Below are 19,829 nucleotides of genomic sequence, written 5' to 3'. Positions count from 1 at the left end.
TATGCCTGTAATACACAATCTGGGGGAGAGGCAAACTTATTACAAAGCTGCCAGTAATGTAAAACATTTGGTTCTCCAGTTGTTGCTTGGACCACAATTCCCATCGTCCCCAACTACGGGCCATGAAGATTGGGAATGATGAGAACTAGGCATCCAACAACCTATGGAGGGTTAAAGGTTAGCCACCCCGATGTAATCAATTATTGTTTTGCAGGGTTGGGGCATCAAAGAGATCTGTATTTTAGGAAGAGGTCCCTGTAGCACCAAGTTTTTCAATTTGTGTCTTTTCAGTGGCACCCCTACACCCAAGCAGTGAACTATGAACACCCCATTTCTATCTGTTGGGCTGTTTTGGGTGTCATGCTGTGACTTTAATACTGACGGGGGCAGCTCTTTGCTATCTTGCTCACTCTGCAGGGGAGAGTCACACCAATGCATTATTTCTAACCATAATGGTTTTCATTCCAAAGGCATTAGTACAGCAGTGCAATTAAAACTTTATTGATCTATACAAAAAGCTTTACATTTTTAAAAACAAAAGTGTGTTCATTTATAACAGGCATAAGCAATTAACATATTTCCACAGCAAGATAAATATCCCCATTAAAACTACCAGCTCATTCTATGGCATACCATAGTGTTGGGCTAAAAACAGCTGTACAGTGGGAGAGGGCTAATATTAGTGTTATTTACATTGCCATGTTCAATACCCTATACAAGGAGGGAACTAAATCATATTCAGGGGTGCAATTTTATTGTTCAGTTTTTGTTTTAATCCACAGTGAAACATGAGCTGTATATGTAGCTGAATGATTCCAGTCATATTCTTCACAGGGAAGAGCAGAATGCTGGGATCTTCAGAATTCACCACTCACTGGGATGGGAGAGGAAAGATGTGAACCTTGTTTGTGCTGGAATAAACTGAGAACACAGCAGGCAAGTGTCTTTGGGCAAATGTAGTGGTGTTTTGTTTTGTTTTTTGCTTCTTTGTTTTAACTGATGACACAAACCCGGTATCATTTTCAGAACCTTAATCAAGAAGGTTCCCACTAGTGAGGGTTGTTTAAAAAAAATAAATCATTTCGGGAGGATTGTTTTACATTTATACCTACCACACAAAAAGTGGCCACAGAAAGGTGGCTTCTTTGCCCACTGCTAGCTCATCTTGTGCACTCAGCTCAAAGTTCACACCTTGCTTAGACAACACTCTCTCGGTTAGCAGAAGCCAAGACTGCTCGGCGGCAAATTGGGCAGGTAGAGTTTTCCGACAGCCAGCGATCTATGCAGTGCACATGGTACTCATGAGAGCATGGCAGCTTCCTCAGTTTGTTCCCCTCTGTGTATTCTGTAATACAGACACTACAGGTTTTCAGAGCATCACTTTCACCAAAATTTCTCATGGCTAGGTTGTCAATTTGCTCCTTGGTGAGGCCTCTGGGTTGGTCATCGTCTTCTTCATTAAGCAGAAAAAACTGAGCCAGGCTCAGGAATGGGAGTGAGCCACTTTCTTCAAAAGTAACAGAACCCCTGGCATTCCGTCCTTCTCGCCTAGCACTAGCTGTGGATGCCCCTTCATTACTGCCTTCATACGCCTCTCCTGGCGCAGAAGGATCAGGACCTTCATGACTTGAGCCACTACTACTTCCACTGACACTTCCACCTTGCGGTTCTGCCATTTCTACATTTGGAGTTGGTGCTGGGCCACCAGGCTCTGCATCGCTATCACTGTACATGAAGTAACTGAGCTCACCAAAGCCAGTCATTATCTGCCTTAACATGGTTTGAATGGCAACAGACGTCGTCTCGCTCAGGCCTGTATTCAAAATTCTACGGATAGGAATCCTAATGGTACTGACGTAAGTTCTCACTCCTGCCCTTTCTGAGCGTGAAAATGTGCGTCTAAAACCTCCACGCTCACTTTCGTATGTCACAGTATTGTTTGGGGTCTGGGATCTTGATCGGGTGCGGTTGGCTATACTGTCTCTCTGCCTGTATTCTCCTGGACGGACTCGTCTCACTTGCAAGTCAAGGACAATAGTTGGAGGCCTCTGTCCAGGGGCTGCAGACTCTGCACTGCCATTTGTTTCTGGAGGAGCTGTCGCTTGAGGAGAGGGTCTTGCTTCAGGAGTTGAAAATAGCACTGTATTTTCACTGGGCATCTCAGATGTAGTTGTATGCTGCCTTATTACCATATGCTGTCTTGTTCTAGAGCTCCCTTCAGCTTCACTTACTGGGGGAAGATCAGGTGTCTGAGAAGATATATTATGATGCACCCGACGTGCAGATTCATTCACTGGATTAAGGGGTGACCTACTTCTATCAGTCCTAGCTCGTGTCCTCCGCTGTTCTGGACTTCGGCTTCTTGATCTCCTCAGGCCTCTGTGAGGAGCAACTGCTTCATTTATCACTTCAGGGGGACTAATTTCTGGTCCAGGCTGCCCTACAACAGGAGGAGTCTCAAATCTTGGAGTCTCAGCATCACTTTGGTTATTTTCCACTTCTTCTCTGCTGGGCGGTTCCACAGATGGCTCACCCTCAGTTTCAGGATTTGGGTTACCATTATTACGATTGACGTTTATTTCTAAACTGAATCTGAAATCCCCACTGTTTGGGTTAGTCCGGCTCACTGCCCTCCAAGACTGGTTTCCTCTTTGCCCACTTCGTGTTGTATTCCCAGTCTGTCGAACTGAGTTAAGCCAATCTATTATGGAATCGCCATTAGATACATCTTCTGCGGACTCTGCACCTGCAAGACAAGAGCAACTGCCAGAGTTAGGAAACTGGAGAAACTCTGGGCTAAACACTTTCCCAACATTGCTATGAGTTAGGGTTTTGAAAACAAGTATGAGCCACGATACTTTCACATGCATGCACTTATTGTAGGAACCATAAAGGTAATTATAAATGCACTCTAAGAGACCCTGTAAGCTCATTGTGTCTCACTAAGTTGATAAGAACAGCAAAGCTGCAGTAAAAATCATTAAGACAGGTTAACTCAATCCAGGGTGCATGCGATTCAAATGTCTATTCAGCAACAGAAACCTTGTCAGGCAGTCATTAAGGTATCAGTTTTGTAAGGGCTAAGCAATATGAAAAGGTATTGTGGTACTTGAAAGCAGTGGTGGTTAATCTCTTTTGGGCTGAGGGCCACACTGGCCTCAACTCTCAGGAGCAGCATGCCAAAATGGACATGGAGAAAGTGTAAGCATTAACAAAATAATAATAATAATGACACCATTTTGGAGTCTTATGGAAGTCACAAGACATTTAGCACGCAGACTCATAGGAGGGAACATGCAGGAGTGGTTGGATTTTTTAAAAAAGACAATTAGTTCCCCACCCTCACTCTGCCTCATTCTGGGTCCAAAAGGACCTGGGCACTGGCAATCACTCATCAATTGGATGCACCTAAAATGGTCACCACCTGTACTTTTAACTATGGCAGAGGCAGCAGATCCAATCTGTGCACCACCTCTTAAGATGAAACACCTGCAGCAGGGTCCTATGCACACTTACTTAAAAGCTTTCCCACTAAGGCCTGGTTTCAGTGCAACACCAGGTAGGTTATCATCCATGCATAAGCTAAGAATCTTATTTAAACCAGGCCTGCAGCCACTGTATGCCCAATGTTAAGCATGCCAGTGCAGAAGCTAGCTCAGAAAATATATTAGACATGTTCGTTGCCTGGAAAAATCATGTTTGAATCATTACTTCTTTCAACAAGACTTAGCTCCTAGTCAGCATGCTTTGTACTTTCATTCCATTTATGATTAATTGCTTCTTATAAAAATCTCAGGATTTAATAATAATGTCATCAACAATAAAATGTTGAGGCTTACAGGCTACTTCCCAGGTATGAAGTCGCATGAGAGGAGAAAGAACAAGTAGCCTCAGTCTGACAGAAGGTAAAGGTCAATAAAATGCTGTTTACAGGGATGTGAACAAACAAACAGATCTATTTTTTTAAAAAAACATGCCACAATAAAGCAGCCAATGATGGGACTAAGTGCAATCCCAGGAGTACAATGATAGAATTTGTTTTATTTGACATGTTGCACATCCCTGGCTTCAGAATTTCTATTCCTCCAATTTCTAACACAATTCCTAATGTAAGATGTTTTACCTCAGCTGAGGCTTTCAGGTGGCTTGTTTTCTTGAAATCAAACCACATAGGCCAATGCACAGTGCTCTGCAAGTGCAAATGATCACTGCACCACTTGCAAACTGCAGGGTTTGGATGACCAGCTGATTGGTGATTTTTGCAAAACCCAAATTCAGTGTCAGGTGGGCGTGGCCTGGCCAGAACTGTCTTACTGGCCAAATGAGAAAGCAGTCTGATGGGCCCACAGGCTAGAACAGAGGTTTTCAACCTTTTTGGGTCCATGGCTCCCTTGACCAACTACATTATTTCTGCAGAACCCCTGTGGGGCTCAGGAGTTCAGTTATGTCACCCCTTGCCTGCAGAGCCAGCAGCCCCTGGCCAGCACCAGAGGCACCATTCACCTGGGCAGCTTGAAGCCAGGGCTGCTGCAACAAACATCCGTGCAAGCCTTTGGGAGGCAGAGATGTGATAGGGCATCAGAGGAAGGGAGGGAAGAAAAGAGGGACAGAGGCCAGCATTGCTGGCAGCACCCCTGACCATCATTCAAGGCAACCCAGGGCTAGAGGTTTCTTTTTGCTGCTCTCAATGAATATTACATACCTCTATTGTCTTCCATGTTCTGCTGGGGTGGGCCTTCCTTGATTTGCTGCAGCCTTCTCAGCAACTCTTCTTCAGTAATTTCACCTGTGGAAATAGTTTTCAAGAGGTGTTCCAGATAAACCATGATTTTTATTTAAAATTCTGATGAATCTGATAAGCACAGGTAACAACTTTCCAAATTATCATTATCCTGGGAGGCTCCCAAGCGAAAGATTAGAGAAAAGAAAAGTGGGGGGGGGGGGGATGGCACAGACCAAGAAACAATAAGCTATCAGAGATGCCACTTGTTTAAAGAGGTATAAGAAGTCAGGTCACATGGAGGCAGCTCTCCAAGATAGGCCTTCTGTTGAAAGAGTATATTTTCTTTGGCACAAAGGTCAGGTATATTTAAAGAGAGACCTGTGACTTCCAGGGCTGTGCATCTCACTGGATCCAGATTATTTAGGATCCGGGAAGTGCCCACTAGGCAGGTATGTAGCCTGTATGGTATTTGACAGTTCAATTCCTAAACTACTGCTAAACAGTTTGTGTGAGGATTGTGCAAGGATTGAAAGATGAGAGGTACACATACCACTACAGATCAATTTTCACATCCAAGGATTCCTTATTTGAAAGCACTCTTTGCTCACATGAGTTAATAGTATAGGAATCAGGTATGCCTGCAAAGCCATGAGGAAAGACTTGCTGAGACTGTGGCTTTAAGGACATGGCTGTGCTCAACTAAGAACATGATGAAAATGCTTGCATCACTCCCTCTTAGGAAAGCAAGCACCCCATGTGTAGAAGACAGGCTGGATGCTAAGGGAGAGAGATGTCTGCAAAACTGACCCTCACCTACCCTTGCCAGGTAGCTCAGCTGGTTCTGATGTATTTCAGCACCAGGTGAAGACCATCATTTACAACTGATAGGTTTTATCTGGCTTTTAAAATACTCTTCTGACCATCGCCTTCTGTTGTATGTATCTCAATTCTGTTGTATTATTTTAACTACAGTATATCAAAATTTTGTACAACTACTTTGTGAGGTTGTATACCTGAAGAACAGTAAATAAAACATGAATTGAGAGATGTCTGTTTTGTCTCAGAAAAAAAGCAGTGCACCCATAAGCAAATAAGAAGTGAAAAGAGAAATATCCAACTCAATAAAAGTCAGGCATAGTAGTAAGAACAAAAGCAAGCATTCTATTCTATACTATACTGAATAGCTACCTTCAGATGTAACATTAAACTATAGTTTAGTGCTACGTCAAAGAGCTACAGCTTACAACAAATTCTAGTAAGCTTTGAAACATGACAGCTTCAAAACAAGGGTTATGAAGGTGGCTTGTTACACTGGATTGATTCTTTACAGGACATATGGCGATATTCTTATAAAGTGAAAAAAATCTCCACAGAAGTTCTACTCCCAACAATACAGGAGGAGGGAAGGCAGCCCACCTGTGCAGTGCTAACCACACTTTAGAATTATAAGCCAATGTGGTTGGTATGCAGTAAGATGGCAAGGAGGAAAAGAAAACTACTGGCTCAGATGCTGCTAGGTCTGACATAATATAAATCTCAGCATGCCAGAGATTGTTGAAGTGAGACACCACATCTAAATATATATTTTTTTTTAAAAAGAGACAACAGTAGAAGCAGACTGAACCCAAAATGAAGTTCCAAGACTGAGAAGGAAGCATGATGAATCAAAGACAGGCAATAGTCCATAACAAATAACAGAAAGAGAAAAGGGAAAGAAAAAATTAGAACTTGACAGCAGGGTCTGCACTAAAGGAAAGCAAGAACCAGCAACATAAACTGGGTTTGGGGGGGGGGGAAACTGAAAGAAAAGAGAACGAAGGAGTTTACAAAACACCTCCAAAGGGAACAACTTAACAAGAAAAGGGAAATGATATTCAATTTAAGTTCAGCCACCAATCACAATTAGTCCAAGACTCACAAAGGTGTGCAAAAAGAACTAGTGAGGAGTGACCTGCAATGCTCTGAAATACCTGTTTGAAAGTATATTGTCTGAACAGACAATTAAATAAATGGAAGCAGGAGGGAGTGTTGTATAATACAGGCCATAATAGGGGCGATAGGAATCAGCAAAGTTGTTTTTATAACCAAGTGGTGAGAACAGGCAATCATAAGAGGGGAGAGACATTTATTCTAATGAATATACCACAAGTAAAACAATAGAAAGGGTGACCAAGTTCAAAAAATACAAATGCTGAGGGCAAAAAAATGTTTCTAAGACAGGACTGGGGGGCGGGGGGGGGACACTAGAACTGTTTTTGCCAAATGCTAAATAGCCACAACAAACCTGAGTGGTGACGTGGATTTGTAAGAAATATAAACAGCTGGAAAAATGTCAATAGTGAAAGAATGGACATGCGTTGCACTTGTGTACACAAGCTAACAGTCCAAATCAGCACTGATTTTTTTAAAAGGTCAGCTTATGGAAAAGAAAAAAGCTAAACAATGCATGTGCATCAAGAAAAAAGAAAAGAAAAGTAGAAGGTAGCTGGTAGGGTCAGGAATCAATGGATCAAAACATTTTTGGTTGACCATCAGTCTGTCAAAAAAAATTGAAGCACCCCAAGCCCACACAAGGATGGGAGACATGGGCAGTTGAAGGTAGTGATTTTTGCCATAGAAAACTGTCTGGAGAGGACTGCAGTTGTAACAGGTGGTCAGAAGTAGCATCTCTGCTCTGCCACTTAACTAGGTTTGCTTCTCATCTGCAGCAGGGCTGGGGGAGTGGGGAGAGGAGCTGCCTTCAATCCTTTAGTAAAGTGAAGCTGATACCTGCACAGTAGTGCTTTTTCGCTTCATTGTGCATTGCTTCTTTGAATGATATCATGGTCAAATGCCACCAAGACAGCTGACCAGCAGGGCCAGCACTAGTTCCTGGAGAACACAATATGCCTTACATGTTGAAAGCAAGAGCCCTTCAGAATACCATGTGTAATCAATTTTGACATAAGCAATTATTTTCAACCCTTGTTTCTGAGTTAAGAGCTAGTAAATTTTGATCACATCTCAGTGGCAGAATTTCCACACCTGAAAAGGATTTTAATTGCATCCAGCACATGAAGTAACATACCAGGGGTGCCTAGCAAATTGTTATCCCTCATTAGCCTGTAGTCTTCTTCACTCAGATTATTCACGAAGTGATAGAAAGCTTCTTCCCGATCCAGGCGGTCTAGCTGACTCCGACGCTGTGCTTCAGATTGAGCGACACTTCCTTTATTATTAGAATCTGAGCTTTCCATGTTGATCAAAGTAGGGAAATTGTCTACAAAAAAGGAAACAGTAAAATTGTTTGGAGAACCATATAATACTGGCCCTATATACCAGAAGAGTTAAGTTTTAATCTGTGGGTGCAACATAATTTTACAGAAACATTAAAAAATAACAGTCTGAAATAATGGTTAAATAATGGTTCTGTTTCTTAAGTATTTCAGGTTCTTTTTTAAAAAACCCCAATCCTAATTATCTAGCCCAGGTCTAGTTACCAAATGGGCTCATACCAAGTGGGCTGTAAGCACACTTCCTGACACAGAAACCTGCAGGCCACACACTGTCTTGGTGTGGGGGGAAGCCAAAATTTGACACCTCTCCCCCCCAATCTCTGCTAGTGAGGGTTTGGGAAAGAGGCGGGAGGACTCTAAGCCTCAGGCCTCCTTTCCAAAGCCCAGCACTTCATTTACCAGCTTTGGGAAGGCAGTGTAAAAAAAAAAAAAGGGGGGGGTCAAATGTTGCTGAAGGCTGCCAAAAAAGATCCCAAGAGAAACATTCAGACCATTTTATTCTCCAAGAATTTTAACATGTGGCTACCAATTTTATTGCTCTTTTCTCTTCCTATTTATACAATTTTGGCCTACATTTTGCTGCTGACTATAATAAATTTTAATTATTAGTTTTTTTAAAAAATGGTGTACATTCTTACTTTTTGTTACCTGCTTTGGCATCATAAATAAAAGAGAATACCATGCAGAACAGTGAAAAAATATGCAAAGGAAGATCTGCATGATTTGTAAAGATACAAACATATTTAGTTTTTAGTTTTAACTGCAGTAATCTATTCCATTAATCAGGGGCCATAAGCGGAGGGCTTTCCATTGTCTACTATGACCAGAGGACCATGCTGCCAACCAGAAATCACTTGATAAGCCACACAGCATTGTCATCCAAGCCTAAGTGAATAACTTTTGAGAGAAGTACCAGAAAACCATCACACTTCTCTACCAGCTAGGCCACTTAGCTCCCATCAATTTATATATTCAAAAACACCCACAACCACAAAATTAGCACCTCATAACTGAAAAGATGTTTGAGGGCTTATATGTGGTTTCTGCAAGCAGACTGCTTAGTGGAAAGAGTGTTTTAATATATCCTGCAACCAAATATTCAATCGCTTCTTCAAACTACAGCTACTAGCAGTCTGCTAAATGTGAAACATGCACACACTGGGGGGAAAAATCAGGTTCAAAATAAAGGACACAGAATAATACAAAACAAAATAAGGGCCAAAGTAGACAATTGTTAGCTCCAAATCTGTGCCCTGAAGCGCAGGATGTACATTCGTTTTCTTCTCCATAAATTGGAGCAGGGGTCTAAAGGGGATCACGAGCATAACATGGGGGCTGATGCTTTAATCCTTTGCCCCCTGCTATTGTCCCCACCACCAGAAATTTGATGCAAATGGAAAGTCTCTCCCCCCCTCCCCCCCCCCGCTAATGCAAAATGCTCTAGCATGGCCCACCAAGCCAAATTGGAGACAGAGTTAGGGCAAAGGATTAAAAGCACCCCTAAGCGCCCAAAACAAAACAAAAACAAAACCCCAAACTTGAGGGCATTACCATCACTACTAGATCAGGTGACGATAAATAAAAGTTATTTGAAACATGCCATGTAATTTTTCATATGAGATATTTACAACAAAATTATTGCCTCATCCACCACCTATGACCCTTTCGGGAAAGGAATAACATGGCCACTGTAATCCAGACTGGATTACTGCAATGCTCTGCTGCAGGGGTTGCCCTTGAATACAGCTTGGAAACTTCCATTGGTCCAAACAAACTGCAGAAGCTAGATTACTGGCTGGGGTTTCATTTAGATCTCAACACAACCTCAACAGCCATATTGGTTGCCAGATCATTTTTGGACCCAATTCAAGGTGTTCATGTTAGTATTTAAAGCCCCAAACAACTCTGGCCCCAAACAGCCCTACACACTTTTTCATGTGTTAAGATTGGTAAAATCTTGGTAGTTCTGCCCTCAGAAGCTTGTATGTCTGTGGCCCAGGAGAGGTCATCATTCTCTCTGTCAAGCCCTTGTTTGTGAAACTCCCCCTATACAGGCTGGAAATCTGGGTCCTGCTAGGCCTACATATGCATCACACCCAGCAGTTATGGTATGTTTTACGCACACTGTAGAGCAGTCATGATGGATCAGAATGGATGACACTATGTCACAGCTGAAGAAATTGCTCGAGTCGACTTTTGTGTATATATTTGCTGCTTTCAATAAGGGTCATGAAGACCTTGGCATCGGTTGGAGTGCCTGTAAAAGGAGCCATGGTGCCAACAAAAAAGTTAAGGAATAACGTGTTTCGGCAAGCCAGCACTAGATATGTGTCAAAGTTCCCTGCATGAGGAATAGCTGATACAGCAGCGGCCCTAGTTGCCCATTTTTCTGCCTCCGGGATAGATGGTGGTAATTCATTGTCTACATCTTATGTGGGTCTGCCCACAGGAACAATAAAATTAATGGAAAAACTCAATGGAAAGGTCCAGCCCCCTGGTTCCATTGCTAATTGATATAAAAGGATATAAAATCACTTTGACTGATTGCTTTGTCAATTATACTTAATTCATATGCAAAACATATCCAATTGCCTTATGCTTTAAATATAATATTTTATCTAATTTTATCCCATTCTATTTTCTAAGTAACGTGTTTTGTTTCATTTATTTTTTAAAGCTTTGTATATCAATAAATGGATTAATTTAAAGTTACTCTCCGTAGTCTGTGAGGTTTTTTTTAATTACTTTGTATGCATTCCTTCCTGTTCTACTTTATAATGTATTTTAGATTGTTGTAACCTGCCCTTACACCTTAGGGTGAAGGGTGAGTATTAATAAAATAAAATAAAATAGCAGCAGCAGCAGCAGCAGCAGCAACAATATATTCTTCCCCTAAAGTGTTCATAGTAATGTACATAGTTCCCTCACAACAACCCTGTGAGGTTGATCAGAGGGAGTGTATTTGACTGGCTAAATGGCTCCTAAAGAGAATAATGGTTGAGTAAAGATTTGAATCTAATCTTCCCTGGTTTTAGTCCAGATGTGAGAAGTCTCTATCTGAAACATCGTATCAGTTGTAAAAATCAATAAGGTATGGGTCTTCTATTTCAGGCAATCAGCAGTGCCACCAAACTCCTTAAGTAAAACCGAAGTGCAATATGTGTGCAGTATCTGTTTTTCAACATTGTGCTATATCATCAGCTAAACATCATGACATACCAGTATATCACAATGTATGAAATAAGGATGGAGTTATGTAGAGGCATTGGCTGGCTTCATAGCTTTTCCCACATTGTGATTTTTATATAGCGCGCACACACACAAACACACACACACACACACACAAAACAGGGGGTGCATGGCCTGTTACCTGGCAGATCCTGGATTTCTGTACCAAGCCAGAAGTAAATACAAAAATGACAAGAAAACAAATGCCTTTGAAAGTCATTGGTGGCATAGCAGTGACTGAAAACCATTTTCCTGTTTGTCACCTGGACAACATTCTTATCCCACATAATTAGGGAAGTTGCTCTTTCCAAGCCTGTGGTTTAGAATGAGTAAGTAAGAGATTAAAGGTATCTGAGGAGTGAACTTCTTCATAGAGCCGAAATCTCCTTTCCTACACATACTCACATGGAAGAGTGAGGCACAACTGCCCTACAAACTAATTTATTACAGAATATCTAACATGCAATACTGAGAAGCAGTAAGAGTGCAGTACATATTTTTCCCTTGGAAGGTGGTGGACTCTCTTTATTGGAGGTTTATAGGCAGAGGCTGGATGGCCATCTTTCATGGATGCTGTAGTTGAGATTCCTGCATTGCAGGGGGGGGGACTAGATGACCCTTGGAGTCCCTTCCAACATTACAGTTCTATGATTCTATTATCATGGTCACAAGAGCTTGAGCCAAAGCTCAAAGTCCATTTGCTTCCAGGGATGCAGTGAAAATCTGAATCATGACACTATAGCTACCAGTCAATACACCTATCAACTTGCTTTTCACCCCAAGGCTCTTCCAGAAGCACACAGAAGCCCAGAAGAACTCCTGCCTACAACAGTGATGAGCAGAGAGCCTGTGGATTGTAGCCAACTATGACCATCTGTGAGAGCAATCAGGCTGGGGTGTGTGTGTATACAAGGGAAAGAGCTTTTTCAACAACGGCTCCACATTTGTGGAACCTGATCCAGGTATAAGACAAGCTCTTCATTATCAAGCCTATATGTGGGTCTATGGCTTTTTCTTGATTTTATTTAGGCAGCTGAACTATATGGTGCTACTTTACTGACACTGTATTTAATTTTAAGGTTTGACAGGGTAAGGTTTCTGTTTTAATGTATTCACAGGCTATTCACTATATTCATAATTATTTTACTGTTACAGTGGTACCTCGGGTTACATATGCTTCAGGTTACATACGTTTCAGGTTACAGACTCGCTAACCCAGAAATATTACCTCGGGTTAAGAACTTTGCTTCAGGATGAGAACAGAAATTGTGCGGTGGCGGCACAGCGGCCCCATTAGCTAAAGTGCTGATTAAGAATGGACCTCCGGAATGAATTAAGTACTTAACCCGAGGTACCACTGTACTCATTTTTACACTTATATGTTGTAATTACCATTTTTATATACATGTGTGGCCAATGTAACCTGTGTCTGATGCATCTTGTTGGGAAGTTTTTGTTTTTTTAAGTTGGGTTATAAACCTATGGAAATGAAGAGTCCACCAAAGCTTGTGCCATAATAAGCGTCTTAGTTTTTAAGGTGCCACAGGCTTTTATTTTACCTACCAATGGAACCAACACTAATGGAACAGCATTGCTGGCCAACAAGAACTTTGGAAGTGTTCCCAGAGGAGAAGGGAACACTTCTACTTAATTGGATTCTTGACACTATCCAAGTTCCTGTCACTATCCTCCCTATCTCCCACAATTTATTATCAAATGGTGGAGCTCAGAAGAAAAAAAATATATCAAAGCTGTTTACAACACATTAAAACATCAAATAAAACAATCCAGAATAAAACAAATTCAAGCTTCAATGAAAATATTTCAGATCCTTCTCTAGGTGACATTTTGCTTTCCCTGTATTGATTTACCTACTTAATTTATATCACTGCCCCATAGCAGAAGTGCTCTGGGAAGCCAGTGTGGTGTAGTGTTAGAGACCAGGGTTCAAATGTCCACTCAGTCATGAAGCTCGCTGGGTGACCTTAGGCCAGACACAGCCTTTTAACCTTCCTCACAGGGTGATTGCAGAGATTAACTGAGGAGGGGGTGAACCATGTATTCCACCTTGGAAATAAAGGTGGGATATAAATGCAATAAGTAAGTTCTTCTGCTTACCTGCTTAAGAAAGCTGGAGAGGCTATCCAGATGGAGATGTCAGTTGCCATCCTGGCATCCAGAGATCTCCACATGGTCACAATTGGGCCCACACCAGTAGCAAAATGCACCTAGCACCCGGCTAATTTTTAACACTGTCTCGGGGTCATGGGTTCGAGCCCACCATTGGGTTAAAGATTCCTGCACTGCAGGGGGTTAGCCTAAATGATCCTCATGGTCCCTTCCAATGCTACAATTCTCTGATATTACCATATTTATAAAGCATTTTATACTATTCAATACGTTGACCATCATGAATTCTAAAAAATTATCTGATATCATAGACCTAATTATGTCTACATAAATTGTCAAATTCAACTTCTTTGAATTTGAGAAGCAATTTAAAATGCAATACTTTTTTTCAGCAAGAAGGGAAAGTCAAGTGACACTAGACACACGATTCCTGGAAATACAGGTTGCAGTGTCCAGAACAAGCAGTACCAACTTCCACTTTATAATACCTAACTGCAAGGTCAAAACAGGATCTTTAAGCACAATATTTAAGTCTCTACAAATCACAAGGCCTTCTCTCCAACATAATTATTTAAAAATTCATTTCCTACTTTTCACCATGGTGGACTCAAAATGTCTTAGAACAATTAAAAATACAAAATTTTAAACAAATTAAACTTTTTAAAACCTGAAGAATTAAAAATGTCAAAACAATGCATTATGTAAAACAAACGGCAACAGTGTGATAACACGAAGTGCAGAAATAGTTTTGCCATTTATTTTGCTTATATGAAACCAATCAGAGTACAGGATTCTATTAAAGACAGCATTCTCAAAGACTGGATGAAAAATTCCACCACTATAAATGTTTCAGGAAAGCAGAGGTCTTACAATTCTCACTAGTCCCAAAGGTCTCTGAAGACTAGGTTCAAGTGACAGTGACACTGACCTGTTGTTTCCCCCTTACCACCAATTTTGCTCCCACAATGGTCAAGTACCCTCTGGAAAGGAACAGTGGCAACCAAGCCCATCCTAAATGTGTCACCCCACATGAATGCCAATGAATACTCAGACACTATATCAGAATCAATGCCCAAAGAGCAACATTCCATAAGTAAGATCATGCTAGACTATATGTAGTATCAGACCCTCTTAATACAACCTTGTCAACAACTGAATACAGTGGTACCTCAGGTTACATACACTTCAGGTTACATACCCTTCAGGCTACAGACTCTGCTAACCCAGAAATAGTACCTCGGGTTAAGAACTTTACTTCAGGATGAGAACAGAAATCGTGCTCCGGTGGCGCGGCGGCAGCAGGAGGCCCCCATTAGCTAAAGTCGTCTTCAGATTAAGAACAGTTTCAGGTTAAGAATGGACCTCCAGAACGAATTAAGTGCGTAACCAGAGGTACGACTGTACACACATCACATTAATCAATGTCTACTGTTATGTTTGTACCTTTGCTAAACATCATTAATGCTAACCAGGGTTTGAAACTGGATTGCAGAAGCCGATTAATGCTACACTGTGGTTAAGAAAAACTGGGGTGGCAGGGAGAGATGGCCTGCTTATCTCTTAAGCACAGAGCTACAAGTGATGCAACCCCTCACCCCAGAATTTACAGGAACCACTCAAAGCCTGGAGGAACAACAAAAAGTGCATATAAAACACTAGAACTACACTGCATTTTTAGTAGAAACTGTAGGAGCAGAAACAAGCTGGACAGGGAAAAGACAGCAAGTAGTAACTGCGAGAAGAACTGACAGTTGTACACTTCACTTGCCTAAAGCAGTTTTAACTCACTCCAGAGCCTCCTTCAGGCACCTCCCCACTTGTACATGTAGGGCCACTTCAAGAGGATCAAGCCATTGTGCTTTTAGGCAACATAATTAGTATTACAATCTCACTGCCTCACTATAACAAATCTACCATTTAGGATTGTTTTTGATCCACTCAGTCTAGTAAAGGTATCCTGATAAACACAAAATTTGCAAGGCCATGTGTAGCTCACTTAAAAAATAATAATACATAAATTGTGAATGCAGAGGCATCAGTTTCAGTTAAGTATTCCAATATGGGTTCCTAGAAAGGAACAACCCACTTCTGTAAGCCTCCTCCTTTATATAAGCATACTAGTAAAATTCGCCACCAAGGTTAAGTTTTTGAGACTTGCAGTTTTTAGATGAAATATTAAGCAGGAAACATTTTAGAAAGACCCTAGCAGCAAAAAAAAACACCCCATGCATATCATTTTCTGACCACACAATACACAAAATAAGAGGACAATTCTTCTCTAACCTGGACAGTCAAATCACACAAATATATCCCAGATTTTTTATAACTGCTCCAAATTAAACACTGGCATTCTTGGCGTTAATTTTTTTCTGAGCTTGGCAGGAAGTGAGACACAGCACAGTGGTACCTCTGGATATGAACGCTTCTGGTTGCACATGCGTTCAGGTTGCAAGCTGCGCTAACCCGGAAGTAGTTGCTCCCGGATGCGAACTTTGCTCCAAGATGCGAGCAGAAATCGCGCTTCGGAGGCGCGTGTGCAGCAGGAGGCACGCTTTCGCTAATGGCTCCTCATGTTAAGAACAGTTTCAGGATAAGAACAGACCTCCGGAATGAATTAAGTTTGTAACCAGAGGTACAGTGACACCTCTAGAGAGAAATAAAGCTTAACAGTTATTAGTCAGTAAACAACTGGTTACTCCCCTATCATGACAAACAAATATACATAGACACCTTTACAGTATTCTCTTTCATTCCCATTTGTTTTTACCCATACCTGAAAACCTGGGCAGCTTCTGCCAGTCAGTGTAGATAATACCGAACTAAATGTACCAATGGTATGATTCAGTATGAGGCAGTTTCCTATGTCCCTGACTTTTAAGATACTGGAAAGTCTCCTCCCCTCCAACAATTTTACCCACTGTCTGCCTGCCCCTTGTCCTTGAAGGTTCCTCCCACAACAGCTACCTGCAAGGTCTTTAAATCCCACCATTCCTGTGAAGGCTTTTAGCTCAAGCCTTTATTCCACATCCCCAAATGGAATAAATGTTATGTTAAGGAGCAAATGTGTGCAAATACAGGTGTTATTCTTGCCTTCCCTGGTTGTCTGTTCCCCCAGTTTAGATTGCAGGATGTTTTGGGCAGGGTCTGAGATCCAACTTTTTTGCCTTCATTTACTTGTGTAAGGTATAATGCACAATGATGCCCTCATATAACAGCTTTCTAAAAACTTGGATTGGACTTTAATATTGACTATTAAAGATTGAAGTATTTTACTTTAAAGGTAAAAAAAAAAGGTAAAGGACCCCTGGATGCTTAAGTCCAGTCAAAGGCAACTATGGGGTTGTGGCGCTCATCTAACTTTCAGGACAAGGGAGCCAAGTGTTTGTCCACAGACAGCTTTCCAGGTTATGTGGCCAGCGTGACTAAACCACTTCTGGGGCAACGGAACACTGTGACGGAAACCATAGTGAATGGAAACGCTGTTTACCTGCCCACCACAGCGGTACCTATTTATCTACTCGCACTGGCGTGCTTTCGAACTGCTAGGTTGGCAGGAGCTGGGACAGAGCAACGGGAGCTCACCCTGTCACAGAGATTCAAACCACCAACCTTCTGGTCGGCAAGCCCAAGACGCTCAGTGGTTTAGACCACAGCGCCACCCATATCTCTTGTTTACTTTAATACTGCTCTGATCATCAGTTGAAGCCAGTTGCACTTTCTTCTCCATGCCAACATTTGGAGAGGAACAGCTTCTTTACCTTACCTGTACCACGAACATACCTAGCACAGTAGATAAGGCAAATAAAGAAGGCACCTCAGGCTAACAATGTAACTCTCATGGACCCACTCTGCACATCATGAAGTAATCTAACCCCTAGTTTTAACTTAGTTCCAGTTAGTATCAGGTAAAGATTGTCCGAAGTTCATCAATATAATTATAAGTGAAAATCCAAATATTCTGATACAATGACTTGAATTTTATGATAAACAAAGCTCAAATTAAAAGTCAAAGGATATTGTTTTAATTGTTCCTATTTTAAAAGCTGCGTGGTTTCTGTTGATCCACCCCAGCCCCCCAGAATATCACCTGCCAAAGGCAGTAAAAGGTACTCCATAATTTAGGTTATAGTATAAAACCTCAGAAAGTGAAAACAAATGTAGTGTTTTGCCCTTCCTGACAGAATCACGCAATAAGCATGTTGAGATTTACCCCCGAGAGAGATTATTGAGAAATTAAGACATCTCTAGCACAGAAAAAGGAGGACCAGATTTCTGGAAGAACATCAATGAAGCACTAATTTTGGGTGGGATTTCCACACCAGGACTATGAGGTTCAGTGAACAGCAATGACAAGAGGAGGTGTAATGATATAGCAACTAACCTCAGTGATACCCTCCTTGAAACTGTCTAAATATTTAAGTTGGGCTACCAGCCTAAGAACTCACTTTCTTTCACAGCAGCAAAAAAAATCAACGGGTCTTTCACTGTATTCCCCCTTCCCTAAAAAGGAAGATTAGGCTACTGATTATGCCTTTTGTACATGGGGGAGTGTAGCATGTCTAGGTAGGGCTGACAAGGGACTCATGCCTGGCTGAGACCCCTGGGAGCTGCTGCCAGTCAGCGCAGACAATACAGTTCAGTAAACAACTAATTACTCCCCCATCAAGGCAAGCACATTATGAAATATATCTTCCTCATTTCTAACCAAGGCACCTTCATAGCCATGTTTCTGTCATTCACGTTTATTTTTACCCATACCTAAAATCCCGAAGAGCTGCTGCCAGCCAGTGCTGCCAGCAATGCGCTACATGGACCGAAGACCGGATCACTAGCTCAAGTCAGTACAGTATGAGACTCTTAATCCGGAGGTCGTGGGTTTCAGCCCCACGTTGGCTGAAAGATTCCTGCATTGCAGGGGACTGGGCTAGATGGCCCTCATGGCCCACTTCGAACTCTACAATTCTAGGAGTCGGTATACGACAACGTTCCTATGTTCCTAAAGGAAAACCTCCACCCTGGGCGAGCCAGCAAGGCCCACCGGTGACAGCGGACCTCAGCCAGGGCGATATATTGGGCAGGCCCCTGAAAGAAATCGAGCAGCTCACGCGGGTGGGTGAATAGGCGGCGGCTGAAAGGGCCGGTAGGGACCCCTGCCCCCCTCTTCACAGCCTACCCGCGACCCAGCCCCAACAAGACGGCTCCGGCTGCCGTGTTCCCCGCCCGCTCCGGCGAGAAGCGGTACGGCTGTGGAAAGACCACCGCCGTCGAGCCAGGCTTGGCCGGCTCTCCGCGGCCAGACCGGTGAGCCCGCCCGGGCGCCCGCTCGGCTCGGTCACTCACCGCCTCCCTCCTCTTCCAGCTCGTCCGCCGCCCTTCCGGGGTCTCCGTCCGGCGATCAGCCCCGCAGCGGCCTGAAGCTCAGGTCCGTCACGTCCCGCTCCCCTTCTTCTTCTTTCTCCTCCTCCTCGTCGTAGCTAAAGCCCCGGCAGCGTCTGGAGCCCGACCCCCGACCCCTCCTCCTTCTTCTTCTCCCTTCCCTCTCCCGTCGCTCACTCAAGCGGCCATCTTACTCTCCATTGTTACTAAGGAACTTGGGGGCCGGAAACGGTGCGCTTCGGCGGGGGAGGGAGGGGGGAGGAGTAGACTCCGTTGGCTTTCGACGGCGCGCGCAACAGAGGAAGTGACGCACTTTCCCCGCCCTTCACCTCAGCACACCTCAGATCCTCTCCAGCGAGCGCATGCGCCTCTTCAGCGTGATGTGTAAAAGGCCGAAGGGAAGGAGCATAGAGTCGGGAAAACTGGAAAGGAGGGAGCGGACTTCTACTCGCTGGTCTTTGGGGCGTACATTTTTAATAAGAGCCAAACCAATTAAAGAGGAATGGGGGGGGAGAGATTCCGTAATTATAATCTTCTTCTTCATTTTTAAGGAATTGAGAGAGTTGGGGAATTTTTGAGAGAGGGAGTAAGCAAAACAGGTCATAGCATACTTTTGAGAATGGCTGTGTTTCTGTATAGAGTGGCTCCAGAATGTAGCCCGCGGCAGTGTCAGGTTAAATTCCCTTCCCGAAGGAGATAATCAACCAGTGCTTGGGCTGTACCATGTCAGAGTATAGGTGGCCCCTCACATGTTGGAATGCTCCTCCAGTTAAAAGAATAATAACCCTAGTATTCTCCCACCCCCCACTCCACGTAGAAAAGTAGTATGGCGGGCGGGAAAGATTGCCTGCCATGCTGATGTCTCAATATACAGTACAGGGCTTTTGGGTTGCTTTAAAAAAAGGAAATATGCAGAATTCTTCCAAGCTCGCTGTGCGGCTTCCTAATCAATGCACGTGGGTCTCGCTATCCAAATGCTTGTTATACAAAAATCCATTTATCCAAACACAATGAATTAGTACCCAAACCCATGCTACACACACTGCAGATTCAGATATCCCAACAACCAGATCTGTGTGTAGTACTGTGGATAAGCA

The 19,829-nt window shown here is 42.8% G+C and overlaps 1 protein-coding gene across 1 annotated transcript; it reads right to left on the bottom strand.

Annotated features, from left to right (window-relative positions):
* Window positions 1-485: 485 nt before the first annotated feature.
* RLIM (ring finger protein, LIM domain interacting) lies at window positions 486-19,023 on the bottom strand. Its single transcript, XM_083423716.1, has 4 exons — window positions 18,697-19,023; window positions 7,791-7,982; window positions 4,703-4,786; window positions 486-2,746 (listed from the first exon to the last, which is right to left on the bottom strand). The coding sequence occupies exons 2-4, from the start codon at window positions 7,957-7,959 to the stop codon at window positions 1,197-1,199; spliced, it is 1,803 nt and encodes a 600-aa protein (XP_083279842.1). The 5' UTR covers window positions 7,960-7,982; window positions 18,697-19,023; the 3' UTR covers window positions 486-1,196.
* Between the last annotated feature and the right edge of the window lie 806 nt (window positions 19,024-19,829).

Source organism: Podarcis tiliguerta (assembly GCF_965153285.1).
Source record: "Podarcis tiliguerta genome assembly, chromosome: Z".
In the NCBI taxonomy this organism is placed as follows: domain Eukaryota; kingdom Metazoa; phylum Chordata; class Lepidosauria; order Squamata; family Lacertidae; genus Podarcis; species Podarcis tiliguerta.
Note: the sequence above shows the minus strand (reverse complement) of the source record. Positions and strands in the feature narration are given on the sequence as shown.